The sequence below is a fragment of the Cololabis saira genome, chromosome 21 (assembly GCF_033807715.1).
Source record: "Cololabis saira isolate AMF1-May2022 chromosome 21, fColSai1.1, whole genome shotgun sequence".
Taxonomy (NCBI): domain Eukaryota; kingdom Metazoa; phylum Chordata; class Actinopteri; order Beloniformes; family Belonidae; genus Cololabis; species Cololabis saira.
Genome location: NC_084607.1, coordinates 12670303 through 12684572, shown reverse-complemented (window position 1 = coordinate 12684572; position 14270 = coordinate 12670303). Strand labels below are relative to the sequence as shown.

At 39.5% G+C, this 14270-nt stretch overlaps 1 protein-coding gene across 1 annotated transcript; it reads right to left on the bottom strand.

The window, feature by feature from the left end:
• Positions 1-499: 499 nt before the first annotated feature.
• Positions 500-13413, bottom strand: stxbp2 (syntaxin binding protein 2). Its single transcript, XM_061711766.1, has 19 exons — positions 13329-13413; positions 11036-11085; positions 10858-10939; positions 10480-10556; positions 10289-10364; positions 10067-10170; positions 8389-8537; positions 8200-8284; positions 7500-7630; positions 7262-7369; positions 4340-4397; positions 4091-4156; positions 3808-3888; positions 2726-2867; positions 2448-2554; positions 2246-2344; positions 2067-2152; positions 1226-1386; positions 500-1138 (listed from the first exon to the last, which is right to left on the bottom strand). Exons 1-19 carry the CDS (start codon positions 13363-13365, stop codon positions 1059-1061), a joined length of 1779 nt encoding a protein of 592 aa, XP_061567750.1. The 5' UTR covers positions 13366-13413; the 3' UTR covers positions 500-1058.
• Between the last annotated feature and the right edge of the window lie 857 nt (positions 13414-14270).

Below are 14270 nucleotides of genomic sequence, written 5' to 3'. Positions count from 1 at the left end.
TAAACATTAGTCTGTAATCCCAGATGAAAACATAATCCTCAGTATGGAGAGGGATGATCTCTTTAATTGGTACATATACACGTTCTTCCTTTTTGCCTAACACTTGAGTTCATGTTTGGTCATTTTTGAAGCCCAAAGAAATCGTTAATGTTGCGCTTGTGCATGATTATTGACAAGACTGCCAGAGATATGACAGATGTATTAATAAAATAATCAGCTTGAGCAGCATAATTTTCAATTTGCGAATAAAAGAACAAATACCGTAAGTGATGTCTTCAGGTCAAAGATATTGAAAGCAGATACCAGAGGAAGTTTTTCCATATTAAAATTTGGCTCACCTGGAGGTGGCTGTAAAGGGCTATATAAATAAAGTACATTTACATTTTAAAACTGATTTAAAACCATTTTGTGACTAGAGTAAATGAAAGATGGATCAGACATATAGAGTATGGAGTGTTTTTAAGCAGCTGAAGGTCATCTGGACACAAGCACATGACAGTTTGAAACAAAACATTTTTTATTATCCATTTTTAATGATTGAAGAACCAAAAACACCCACGCCACAAGCTCCTGACTACATATTAAAGTACATGGTATATTTATCAATGACATTTCATCACAGCAGTTTAGATTCTTTGTCTGAGAAAACTTTTCCCAGATATATATTATTTTCTTCTCACTAGACATAATTATTTTCATAAGATAAAGTGTGAAGACAATCTAGTTTTTCTCAGTAGTAGTTTCTCAGTAGATCAAATACGTGTCAAGAAAAAATATCATTTTGGAAAAGAAACATAATACTTATATCTACTTATATATTATATATATATTTTTTTTTTAAATCAGAAGAAAATAGAATATATACCAAATTCAAAACAAACATAAAAAAGATCATTCTAAAATAAAATAGAGAAAATAATCATTTTCTTTCAAAGCTACATCTAGATTGTATCTTCATAATTCACTTCAAATGTCAGATATGCATAATACAGTAACAGCAATCAATCGAACGAACGACTAGGTGCCCAATTTACTCTGTGTCCTTCCCTGCTCAGGATCTACGACTCAGGACGAGTATCTTGGTCCAGACTCTTTAAGTCGTTGAGGAAGCTGGTTGGAGTCAAGATGTGTGATGAGCCTGTTAAAAGAAAAATAATTTTGATATTTATGAAAAGGCAATATTTTTGGGAGAGAATGGTTGAACCCTTCAAAGGCAACTGCTTACCAATGAGCACTTCCCACTTCCCATCAGTGGCTCGAGTGACTTCATAGGCAGAACGCATTTCCGAGTATGACACTCCACCAATTACAAAAATAATGAGCCGTGGGCCAGAGCGATATTCTGTTGGAGACTTATTTTTGTGCCAGTGTCCAAAACGTGCACTGCTGCAAAACAGTTAGGGGAGAAAAAAAAAATGATTGAGTGATAGGCACCTGTTAACAGAACTAAGGCCTGTTTGCAAACAAATCTGTTATGTTATGATGATCTAACATTAATTGTAACTGTGTGGGTTTTTCCACATCTGGTTACAAGGAACAATGTTGCATAAAGTATGTTTTCTAATTGGTTTTCATAAAAGTCCATGGGTCAAAGTAAAATCTACTGAACTTTTCATTCCCAGTTTCATGTGGCACTCATATCCTACTGTTACCAACACAACACAACACAGCTTTAATTCTGCACTTGTGTAAAAAAAAGCACCAATAAAAAAGCTTACAAACATTGTGCAAATTATTTTTATCAGGTCTGTGGTTTGTACATCATAATGGGAATTTCCATGAAGCAAAGCAGTTAAAGTAAAGGTGACTTAATTTGACCTTTTAAATCCCAGCGCACTCTAGCAAAAGCTCGACGCCCACTTAGTTCCACGGATAAAAGCTTTTACTTTCAACATTATCTGTCTGCTGCTCAACTTAATTCTTTCATTCATTCGGTAATAAAAAATAAGATCATTGAATTTTATTTTTTTTTAATTAACAAAAAAGAAAGAAAAGAAAATACAGACCCTTTCCTCCATGCACATATTAATTCTGACAAATTAAAACTCTGCTTTTCCAGAACCCACCTGACTGCAGTCTGGGTCGTGTTAATTGGTGCTGGATCAGCGATGAATGGCCACTGTTTTCTGTCCAGTTTGTCTTCAATGACATCCTGCAAAGCATAAACCAAAAAAGCATTAAGTACTGAAAGCAAAATTAAGAGGTTAAAACTCAAACCTCAGAAAACTAAATTGGGAAATAATACCTCCATGATGTCCCTGAGGAAGGGTGTCCATCTAGAGAGTTGATATGTACTCTCTGTTCTCTCTTTGCGTTCTGGCAGTGTTTTCCCAGCATTGGAACCCTAACACAAACATTATGCATGCAACAAATTATTAGGGAATACATTCATTAGTAGCATTATAATAAATTTTGGACTGCAACCAAATTGTAATTAAGCAGTTTACCCCAGCTATAATGTTACAGCCTAGGTTCTGCAGGTTGGTGATAATGTTCCGGTTGTCCTGTATGTTTGCATGCTGGATGAGCTTGGCAAGGTTCTCCTCTCCGATGCCTGCATGGATTAACTTGTATGTGAACATGGTTGAGGTTGTTATGTTTCACATGTTTCATATGCTGCTATTCACTCAGTGGCAGTTATATACTGGTTTGCTATTGTATACAAAAAAAGGAATGAAACATTTCCTAAAAATCTAAAAAAAAAATTGCTGCAACAAGGGCGAACCTTTTTTCTTGTGGAAAATGAACAGCAGGATGATACGGATTTTGTCATAGGCTGAAATTTCATTGTTGAGGAGGACTGGAACAATGCTCTTCATGGCATCTTTCAGGGGCTCCCTATCGGCATTTGCTCCCATTGCCAGGTCCTGTGGATGACATCTCTGGTCCATTATCAACAGCTACTAACAACACTGCAATATATTTGTGGTTGGATTCCCTAAACTATGCATAATACTTGGCACCTGAAAGAACTGTTGCTGTTTGAATCACACCGTCCATCTTAGAGCCAAAAACATACCCAATGGATTTAAGAGGAAGCTCTCAGACATGCAGACCATCCATTAGTGAAGTTGAGTGATTTACTCATACAAAAAAGGTCCCATTAACACTGGCATCTCATAATACTGTTAGGCATCTCTTGCTCATCATTCCCTGTGTGCTTGTGACTCATCTGACAACAGTACTAAATGTGGCAGAATACATTTCTTCTGGAAGCATGTCTGGCTTACACAAACTACACAACAGAGTTAGGCAGTGGTCTGGACAGCAGCTTTATCCAACTGGTGAAGGGATTAATAAAGTACGGTACATGTCTAATGCAAGCCTTTACACTTACAATAATGCCATAACATCTCCTTTTACATCTCTCTAAACATATGGATGATGATGTCTGCTACTAAGCTTCTTATGCAACATTATGATTATGATTTTCCATTAAATATCCCCACACAGTAATGGGGGAATTTGAGCATACGACTGGAAGAGCTAAAAATAAAGACAGTCAATTTGAGGTTACAGAGTGCTTGGAGTTAAGTGATTCTCTGTAAGATACTTGGTGTCAGTGTAACAAAGTGGGCATTATAACTGATCCCTTGCACCTTAAAATATACCCATTTTGATGCTGTTTCACCAACAACACACAAAGACAGACAACAACAAGGGAGCTTAATGTAACTTATTTTTGTTCCTCTTTTAGAGCTATTGGTTTCTATGATGACAACAGTGTTTAATCCAAAGTGGCTTTAGGTCAAACCTTTGAAGACACGGTCAAAAATGCTTAATTTCCATTGTACACTCGAAACTGACCTGCTCCACCTCACAAAGTTTGTCAAGAGAGGTCTTGAATTTCTTCATACAAGCTTCTGCAAGGTGCAAATGAGTAGAGTACTGTGAAAAAAAATACATAAAACATTCAGTTATTACAATCGTTTCTATGAAAAAAATATAAAGCATGTACACAGATAAGCAATTAAAACCAAAACTTATAATGTTGCACAAATACACTTTTAATGATCACAGTTTGCTGGTTCTAAACAAAAATAATTACATAAAGAAACCAAAAGATTAGGTTTTTCTATTTATCACTCACCGTGCTCAGCTCCTTCTGATATTGCGGCATCTTCTTTAACATCTGAGACAGGTCTTTTATGTTGGCCTGGAAAGCAAAAATACACACACGATATATAGTACACACACACACACACACACATATATATATATATATATATATATACACACACACACACACACACTTCCATCATCATCACTATAATTCCTGTGTTCCACAACTGAAATCTAGACTAGCTGAAAAAAGGCAAGTTAAGAAAATAGAACTTACATTGTCTGTGCACATTCTCTTGCTCTCACAAAAGGTGCGAAGCAGCTCTGTAACTTTCCTGCGAGAATGAATTTAGAAAAGGACAAGTAATTTTCTTTGTTTTGTAAACTTATGCAAGATACTTTATAAGCTACTGTTTATGGGCAAACATGGTGTTCAGGGCTTTATCCACAGACCCCTCACAACGTATTTAGAGGCGATGGACTGACATGCAAGCACATGATTAGTGAGCAACCAGTTCTTGGACACCATAAGGCTGTATGAGTGAGCACACAGCTGTGAGTTCTCTGTTAGTACCTTGAAACTCTGAAAAGCCAAGATGGTAATGGCTAAAAATCACAAAACCCCATGTTTCCAGGGGAAGGTGGCTCATTGGTACAGCGTGTACCCATGAACCTGAAGGTCAGTGGTTCAAGCCCTAGTTCCTCCTGTGTCCACCAAAGTGTGTCAAGACACTGAACCCCCAGTTGCTCCTGGTTGTCAGGCCAGCGCTGTTGCATGGCAGCTCCGCCGACAACCGTTGTGTGAATGAGTGAATAATCCGTGTATTATTCATTCTTTCCATTTTAAATTGGCAATCAAAAATCAAAACATGAAAAAGGGACTGGTTATTTTGTTATTTGTTTTTTATTATAACACAAAAAACGGAAAAACGTCTGGTTTTTCATATTTCAATTTTAGGCCCAGATCAAAAATACGAAATAGAAAAACAGGCCACAGGACGGTCCGTGTATCTTTTGGTCATTGGATTTTTCCATCATGAGTGGGAATCAAAAAACAAAAAACGATTGGTTTATTTGATTTTCCTTTTAAAACAAAAAACAAATATTGAATTACACTGCATTTTTTCTTTTTCTGTGTTAATATGATTTAACAAAGATTCAAAATACGCTTTTATTTTCGTTTTCTATTTCATATAAGAAAAATGAAATTACTAGTCAACAGGAATGAAAAAACGAACCAAAAACAACCGTTTATTCATATTCAGTGCAGTGTTTGGCGGGTGTGCTTTTGAGAACTGGGGTCCCTGGAGGTCCTGGAGAGCCAGTGTCCCCGTAGCGCGAGGTGTCCCCGGCGAGCTGCAGTGTTTGGCGGGCTGTCTGTGAGTGTCCTGGGGTCCCTGGAGGTCCTGGAGAGCACAAGTCCCCGTACCGGGAGCTGTCCCCGGTCCTGGCCGGGATCAGTGCAGTGTTTGGCCGGTGTGCTTGTGAGAACTGGGGTCCGTGGAGGTCCAGGAGGCAAAGGGAACGCCCAAGTAGCCTACCCCCCTACCGGGACGTGGTCCCGGTCTTGGCCGGGTGCAGTGCAGCGTTTGGCGGGCTGGGTGTGAGTGTCTGGGGTCTCTGGGTGCCTGGGTCCTGGTCCCGGGACTCGTGGGTCCCTGGGTCGGGTCCCGGGACTCGTGGGTCCCTGGGTCGGGTCCCGGGACTCGTGGGTCCCTGGGTCGGGTCCCGGGACTCGTGGGTCCCTGGGTCGGGTCCCGGGACTCGTGGGTCCCTGGGTCCTGGCCACTTTCGCCCGATTTTCAGACACTTTGGCCGGCTTTCGGCTTCCTTCGGGCCCGGGGGGTTCGCAGCGCCTCCCTCTCGGTAGCGAGACCGAGTCGACCCGTCCGCCCCAGGTGTCCCCCCCACGGAGCCCCGCCGCCGCCGGGCAGGCCGACCTCCGATCCACCAGCAACGGGACTCGGGTCTCGGCAGCCCCGTGCGGGGAGACCTCGGGAGCGGCCGGAACCTCGCCCCGCCTCGACGCACCGTTTTCTGGGCGGGCGGGTGGGTCTGCTCGGGCTGGGGGTGACCGGCAATCCAGGCCCCGGTTCAGCTGTATGCGGCGTGGTAGGGTTTGAAAAACATTGTTTTTCCCGGAGGACTAACACCACTGCCAGAGCGGCAGCCGACGTCGGAGGTCGGCCTGCCCGGCCGCGGCGGGGCTCCGTGGGGGGACACCTGGGGCGGACGGGTCGACTCGGTCTCGCTACCGGGAGGGAGGCGCTGCAAACCCCCCGGTGGTCGGGGGGAGCAGCGCCGCAGAGGCGGGCCCGAAGGAAGCCGAAAGCCGGCCAAAGTGTCTGAAAATCGGGCGAAAGTGGCCAGGACCCAGGGACCCACGAGTCCCCGGACCCGACCCAGGGACCCACGGGTCCCGGGACCCGACCCAGGGACCCACGAGTCCCGGGACCCGACCCAGGGACCCACGAGTCCCGGGACCCGACCCAGGGACCTACGAGTCCCGGGACCCGACCCAGGGACCCACGAGTCCCGGGACCCGACCCAGGGACCCACGAGTCCCGGGACCAGGACCCAGGCACCCAGAGACCGGGGACAGCTCCCGGTACGGGGACTTGTGCTCTCCAGGACCTCCAGGGACCCCAGGACACTCACAGACAGCCCGCCAAACACTGCACCTCGCCGGGGACACCTCGCGCTACGGGGACATTGGCTCTCCAGGACCTCCAGGGACCCCAGTTCTCACAAGCACACCCGCCAAACACTGCACTGAATATGAATAAACGGTTGTTTTTGGTTCGTTTTTTCGTTCCTGTTGACTAGTAATTTAATTTTTCTTATATGAAATAGAAAACGAAAATTAAGCGTATTTTGAATCTTTGTTAAATCATATTAACACAGAAAAAGAAAAAATGCAGTGTAATTCAATATTTGTTTTTTGTTTTAAAAGGAAAATCAAATAAACCAATCGTTTTTTGTTTTTTGATTCCCACTCATGATGGAAAAATCCAATGACCAAAAGATACACGGACCCAGGACTGAATTTGATTTTAATATTTAATATTTATAATATCTATTTCAACAACAACATACATACATACCTAAATTGAGAAACAAAAAGAAAGTAATGGACAAGCGTTGATGGAAAGTGTTGCAGTGAGACCTGATCATGAGGATGTAGTTGCGATCAACTCACTTCGTGACATCGGCAATGTGCATATGCCTGAGCTGAACCCAGAGGTCATCATCTTCGTCCAGTAACACTTCTCTGTCTTGTGAATTCCCAATCCCAGTTGTCTGGTAACTTAACATCAATAGTGGCACACAAAAAACACAGAGGATTATGCATTAATAGTGTAAAAAGCATGGCACACAAATATACCGAAAAAAAATTAGTAGAAGCCAATATACTGTATAGTAGGATTTTCACTCACGTATAGATGTCCTGTTTGATATCCAGCAAGTCATTAGCCATTGCTTGGAAGGTCAGCTCATGTAGAATTGGTGAGATGGGATCAACCCCGCGATCAACAATCAGTAATTGAGAACGCGCTTTATCTGGACCCTTAAGGGGGGGGGAGGGGAGTAAATATTAAAACTATCCAACAATCAGTGATCTTCTAATTTGCTGTACATGGGAATAAGTGCAAGAATCTGTCATGCAAGGAAAATAAATAAAAACATTTTAAAGCAGTTGTGTATTACTGCCTGATCCAGTGAAAGGCAGCACTTCTGCAGACTTGTAATCGTTGCTTGGTAAAAATTTATTAAAGACAACTCTTTGAGATCAGAGGATGCTAATGTGGAGATATGGGAGCAAAAATAGAAAGGTAATACATGCCTGTCAAGATCTCGGTAGCAAGGAAATATCAGCTAAGAAAAGACAGAAAAGATGAGAGGAGCAGAAGGGGGAAGGTTCAGCAAAGCATGAGGAAAGATATCATGAAATTAAAACCCAGAAACCACAGAAACAACCACAATCTCCAAAGAGAAAGAAGCACAAAAACCCAATAGAAGTTTAATGTCCAGCATGAAAAAGTTGATGTTGGCCGAAAATGCAGTATGTAAATTCATGTCATTTTTGAACCAGAGCATATAAGATTTGGCACGGGTTGTGGGTAGTTCCTTCCTTACCTCTCCCATGCTTGGGTTGTCAGCTTTATGAGCAGTAAGGTGCTGGTAAACTTCATCAGCCAGTCTAGCATTTTCCTCAGGTCCCCTTAGAGGGACAGTTAAATAATAATTAAACAAAACAAACAAATGTGAATCAGCAAATAAGTCCATAATAAACTACTTTAAAAGAAATGTAATTAACTTCCGTACTTGCGGTATCGCACTGCAGGATACTCCTTCAGTGTGTCGCACAGTGTCGCAATCTGCTCTGCCAGGTTTTCTATCATTTTGTCTTTACCTTCACAAGGCTTAGAACTGTAGAACGAGTACAGGGAACTTGGGTCATCCAGGGAGAACACCTGCAGGTAGGTAAGGGATCAAGCTTTAGAACAATTAGGTCACATTTTCTTAACAACAATTTAGCTCTAGTGTTCAATATTTTCACAGTAAGAAAAATTACATGAATTAAAACATTTAAAAAATTATCAATGGGCATAATTTGATAAGTATAAATTATAGCAAAAAAAACATGGAGCGCTTTCTTTCATCTCCATGTGATGAATTTATAAGGCTTTGGTTTACACCTCAATGTGCAATCTCATTGGCAAGCACCACCTGTGTAGTTGAAGTTGATGGTCAAATTGAAATGTGAATAGTTGAAAATTTCCCAACATTTTAAGGAGGCAATGTTGCCACTGTGACACGTAGAACCCACATTTCAATTCAGCAATGCCTGACGTCGCCCCATTCAAGGTGAAGGAATGGTGACACTTCCATAATGTACGTGTGAGCCAAGCATGAGATGGGATCAACCCCAGCACTCTGCAGCACTCTGAAGTCTTGAGGAATGAAGACCAATGATCTAGTCCTTACTTTACATAAAATTATGTAAATGCAAATCAACTAAAGGAGCAAGTGCCCTGTGTATGGAGGATAGAGACTCTCATCACAATCAGCCCTGGTATGAGTTCTGGCCTGTGACTCTTCTTTCTACCCCCTTCCCATGTATTTTCTTAATATAAATATATATTAAAAAAGAAACCCTGATACAAGCAAGATTATTTTGTTTTAAACATGTTGATACACATTTTTTACAATTGTGTCCAGCAACAAACCCCAAAAAGACTATTATTGATTACGTTTACACGCAGTCAAAATTCGGGTTATTGCTAATATTCCAGTTACTGAAACATTCCGTTTACATGGTAATTAATCATTCGGGATATCTGGATCAAACCAGCGACGCGCGGAGAACGTCATAACACAATTCCCGTCATTTCCGCTTCTGCTTCCTGTATCCAAATTAAAAACAAATGCTGCTTCGCGCAACTTTTCGCTCACCTTCTTGTAAATCTCACTATCCCGGTACTTTCTACCGTCTACAAATGCCAAAATGTTCATATCCTTCATTACATTTATGAAGTGATTAGTCTCCTCCTCACTCCAAAAGTGTGGCGTGGTCTTACGTTTCTCCATGTTTATAAGTACGTCCTGGACTCAAAAGACCAAGATTCCTTGCGAACAGAGCATGCGCGAAAAACTAATTCATGTTCCGTTTGATCGGGATATCCCGTTTGGCGTTTACATGACCGAATATTCGGGTTTTAAAAGGAGTAACCCAGGGGTAATATTCAGGTTTTTAAAAACCGGAATATGAGCAAATTCTGGTTATTCAAAGGGGTTATTGGTGTTTACATGGCCGTGCAAATTCGGGTTATTGCCAATATTCGGGTTTTAAAAGGGTTATTGACTGCATGTAAACGCAGTCATTGACTAAACTATTGTTGCACATGAACAGCATGTGGAATCAAGCCCACAACAGATGGGAATCAAATATGTTTAACAAAAATATTACTCAAGATTAAGAAAAGAAGAGAACATTTCCCACCTGAGACTCATACGGCAGGAATGCAACGTTGACCTCTTTCAATGTCTTGGCAACCTTGGCTACTCTGGATCTTCCAATATCAGCAAAGAGGCCATCAGGGCAGGCTACAGAAAACAGGAAAACAGTAGCTTATTGAGATTACCTTTACATTTTGTAACTTAAAGCATTTTCCACAGTATATCTTAAAACAACAGCTGATATCTATAAATGTTTCCATCTTACTGTCAGTGAAGAAGATGTGCGCTGCTTTGTAAGTAAAGGCTGCGTCTTTGAAGTCATTGATAAGAGCACGTACTGACTGTAATTGAAAAATATGTATTTATATTCTGTTAAGAATCAAAAATCTTAATTGCACACATGTGGTCATAACAAAACAAAAAAATGGGTGCTTTGACAAAAATGCAACAGTTAACCTTCTCCACTGGTGTAATCAAATAAATGGCCTCCAAACTGGAGATGGGTTCCCTTCGTTTATTGATGTCTTCCACAACTAGAAAACAGAAAAAAATGAAAGACTTCAGTTTAAAGAATTTTATATACTGACCAGCAACTAAAACAAAAAACAAGAAAAGAGAGGAAAGAGGAAAAAAAGAAAAAAGCAATTATCCCTTAGCTGTTTCTTTAATCCTGCTCCACATTTTTTTTTTCATTCATTCTGCTTAACCTTAACCAGTTAGTATGTGGGCTACTAAACAGCTCAGACTACATTTCCGTAGTTATTTTTAATCTCCACCTTCAGATATTGTACTCATAGGAGTTTTATTCCTATGCCCCACAAGATAAAAACTTACTTGTCACCCCCTCTGCCAAAATATCAGACATCTTGCAGCAAGATGACAGAATTCGCATGCTCATGTGATCTACAATCAAAACCTAGAGAAAGCCACAAGATGAACAGGATTTCGTGAGTTTATTATAGAATGGAGAAAAAAAAACAGCTTTCTTGATCAATATTTGGGAAACTGTTACCTTCCATTCTCCATCTTTCTTCACACTCTTGATGACTCCATTGAGAATTTCTGGAGATTTGAAGGAATATGAAATATTTACATTACAAAACAAGTTAGACAGCAAAGGTGACAAGTATTAAAATTTTAGCTGTAACTTTAAGACAGACAGACACAAATGAAGCCGCTTGCAAAACAAAAGTAACCAATTCATGTTGTTAACTTAGTACATGATTCATTTTATTGGTTTCAGCATTCAGAAATGATTAATTTAGCCCACTAAAAGTGTGGTATACTCAAGGAGCTACCTAAAAGATATATGTAAACAAAAACTGAAAAAAAATGTTCCTTGATATTTTCAAAGGAACAGTTGATAGTAAGATACAAGGACATAGAGACATCAAATTAAAATGTTGTGGCAATTGATTTAGAAACGCCCTAAATGTTCAAGTTTAAGGGTATATTATTCACTCTAACTTTAAAAATCAGGAACTTTCAATGGAAATCCATATTTAAAACTTGTGCTTAAAAAAAAAGAAGAATTTGATGCAACTTCCTTGTACTAGAATTTTAAAATTACAGTGAAAGCATATATTCAAAAGGCCCCTACATTACTGTACCACACTTTGGAGGACTGTTTTCACTATATGCTGGAACTACCTTTCCAAAAAAATCGAATTGATCTTAAATAATTCACATGAGTCAATAATGGTATGAATGTTGTTTAGGGCATCATATTTTCATCAGGATAAAGGCTTTTACATCCTCAGCTTAACAGTTTCTTCATGAAAATCCTGAACCATAAAAGCACTGATCCACAACCACTTGTCAGTGCAACTGTCAGTGTCCTTTAGAAGTAGAAAGAAGGAAGGAGTGTGAGAAACAACATAAGAATGAAGAACTAGATTGATGAGAGATGTTCTTCATTGTATTTCCTCATTTACAATCATATTAAGCACAACCATTACTCATTTCTGCAAATGGTCAGGGTCTTTGAAATCCTTTTGTATTACTTTATCCCTAACAAACATCTTATCCTGGATTCCTGAAATTATGTATTAATGAATCTTGTTTGACAATAAATAAACAAATGAATAAAATAATGACTGGCCTGACAGGGTATCTTGCACTCAAAGCACAAAACCACCACACCATTTTAGCAACCTAGGTTTGTTTTATGTAGCAAATGTACCAAAATGCCCCTCCATTTCTCCCTTGAGTTTATTTCCAATGACAACAGATTCACAACTAAGAAAATAGAAAGGTTGAGACTTCCATCATATTACTTTATTTTGGTGGATAACGGGGTTGCCCGGCCTGATAGATCAGACCCACATTAGAAAGAAGTAGATCTTGCAAAGCAAATTTAAATTTGCCAGCAGGATGTCTAGATTTCTAGGCTAAGGTTATCAACAATCAGCTTAAAAATCATAAAGCAAGACCAAATTGCCATTATTTCTAAGTTTTACACTTACACTATTTAAGATAAAGACAGAAAAGAAAAGGACCATATTAAAAAACTAGTGGACACTAGGGGATTTTATTCATATGTGTTCACACTGCCCTCAGAAAACATTTTTACAATCAGAAATTATTTCTCCAATCTTTGACGCACATACAAGATCATATCTGTCTCTTGATCGAAACTCAAGAACTGAAAATCTCTCTCTTTACTAGAAAACAACTGTGAAAAAACTGGGATTTTCTGCAATATATTAAAAAGCAAATATTGGCCTCATTGACGACATATATAACAAACTACTTTCTAAGATTATATAACTTACAAACTATTCAAATAATGTTATATCAGTTACTGTTTTTATGGTTTTAAAAAAAGAGCATAATAGTTCAGCTAAAACGTATATTAAAAATAAAAGTTAAGACTTTTATAAAATGGTTGCTTAAATTCATTTCAGGAAATGTTGAACTTGGTTTTTAAATAGCAAGAGTTTATACTGTCACAACAGGTGTCTGACGTCATGGCATTTATTTCTAAAAGGCTGATTTATGGTTCCGCGTTACAACAACACAGAGGCAAAAAACTGTTAGTAACAAAAGCATCTTGAAAATAATCCTTTTTGATTTTTATCTTTTATAATTTTTGTATTTTTAATCAATCTGTAACGTTCGCATTTTAACTAGGAGTGAAGCAGGAAGAATCATCCGGTGGAGCGACGTCGAAACGCGGATTTGTCTTGGAGTTCCGTGTGAATTCTCCAGCTTCTTGCAAGATAAAAGCCGATTAAAATGTGTATTTGATTGCCGTTGTAATAAACCACTGAAACCTGATAAGATGAAATGACTATATCACTTACTTTCTCCCACTACCGCTTTCAGTCCACTCGGGGCCATCTTGACAGGAGTCTGCTGGCTGTGGAGTCAGTCACTTCCTCATAGCTCCGACACAAGGCTGATTTATGGTTCCGCGTTACACCAACGCAGAGCCTACGCCGTATGTTACGCGGTGACGCTTACGTACGTGCGCGTCGCCGCGTAACTTACGGCGTAGGCTCTGCGTCGATTTAACGCAGGAACCATAATTCAGGCTACACGCAGCGCTTTTGAAAGCGCAACACGGCCCCACTCTGCCCATTGTTGGTATCACAGGCTTTCTTTACACAAGTTTGTATGGAAATCAAAGATGTCAATGCAAACATGTCATAAATAAATTACACTGTTTTTTTTATTAAATCATAATATACATATATATTCATTGTTTTTTTTTTATTGTTGGCTTTGTCTCGAACACAACAAAACCCATCAAATTAAAAGCATCAAAATATATAAATAAAAAAAGCAAAACAATTTAACAGTCTCATCCAAAAATAAAACACACAGCAAAACAATATGTTACAATATGTAATAAGCGGAACGCTTATTTAGTCCTGCCCCTTCCTCACAATATCATATCATATATGCCAAATAAAATTTTAAAAATGAAAAGAAAAGAAAAGACAAAATAACAAAAAATAAATACAACACAAACAACCAATAAACAAGATCAAGGCATAATTAAACCGGTCTCCTACAATATCCTAAATTCAAAAATCCAATCTCCCAGTCACCTCTACGATGATCCATGACCAGCCATGAATGCAGGCAGTTATATTTGTATTGTATATGATCCATCCCACAAGGAAAAAAATAACAATCAAAGAAATACATGAAGGCAAATTGAGTTCTTTAGAGGTCCCCATTTTTATACTTGTCAATAATTGCTTTCTTGTATGTGTTTTTAAACAGTATAAAGTTAGTGC

Excerpts from the sequence above, each read along its gene's own strand:
- stxbp2 (XM_061711766.1), bottom strand. The coding sequence starts at position 13,365 with ATGGCCCCGAGTGGACTGAAAGCGGTAGTGGGAGAAA. Across the intron at positions 8,285-8,388 it reads CCTGCAGTGCGATACCGCAA|GGGACCTGAGGAAAATGCTA; the intron begins GTACGGAAGTTA and ends TGTCCCTCTAAG. Across the intron at positions 4,157-4,339 it reads AGAGAATGTGCACAGACAAT|GCCAACATAAAAGACCTGTC; the intron begins GTAAGTTCTATT and ends TTTGCTTTCCAG.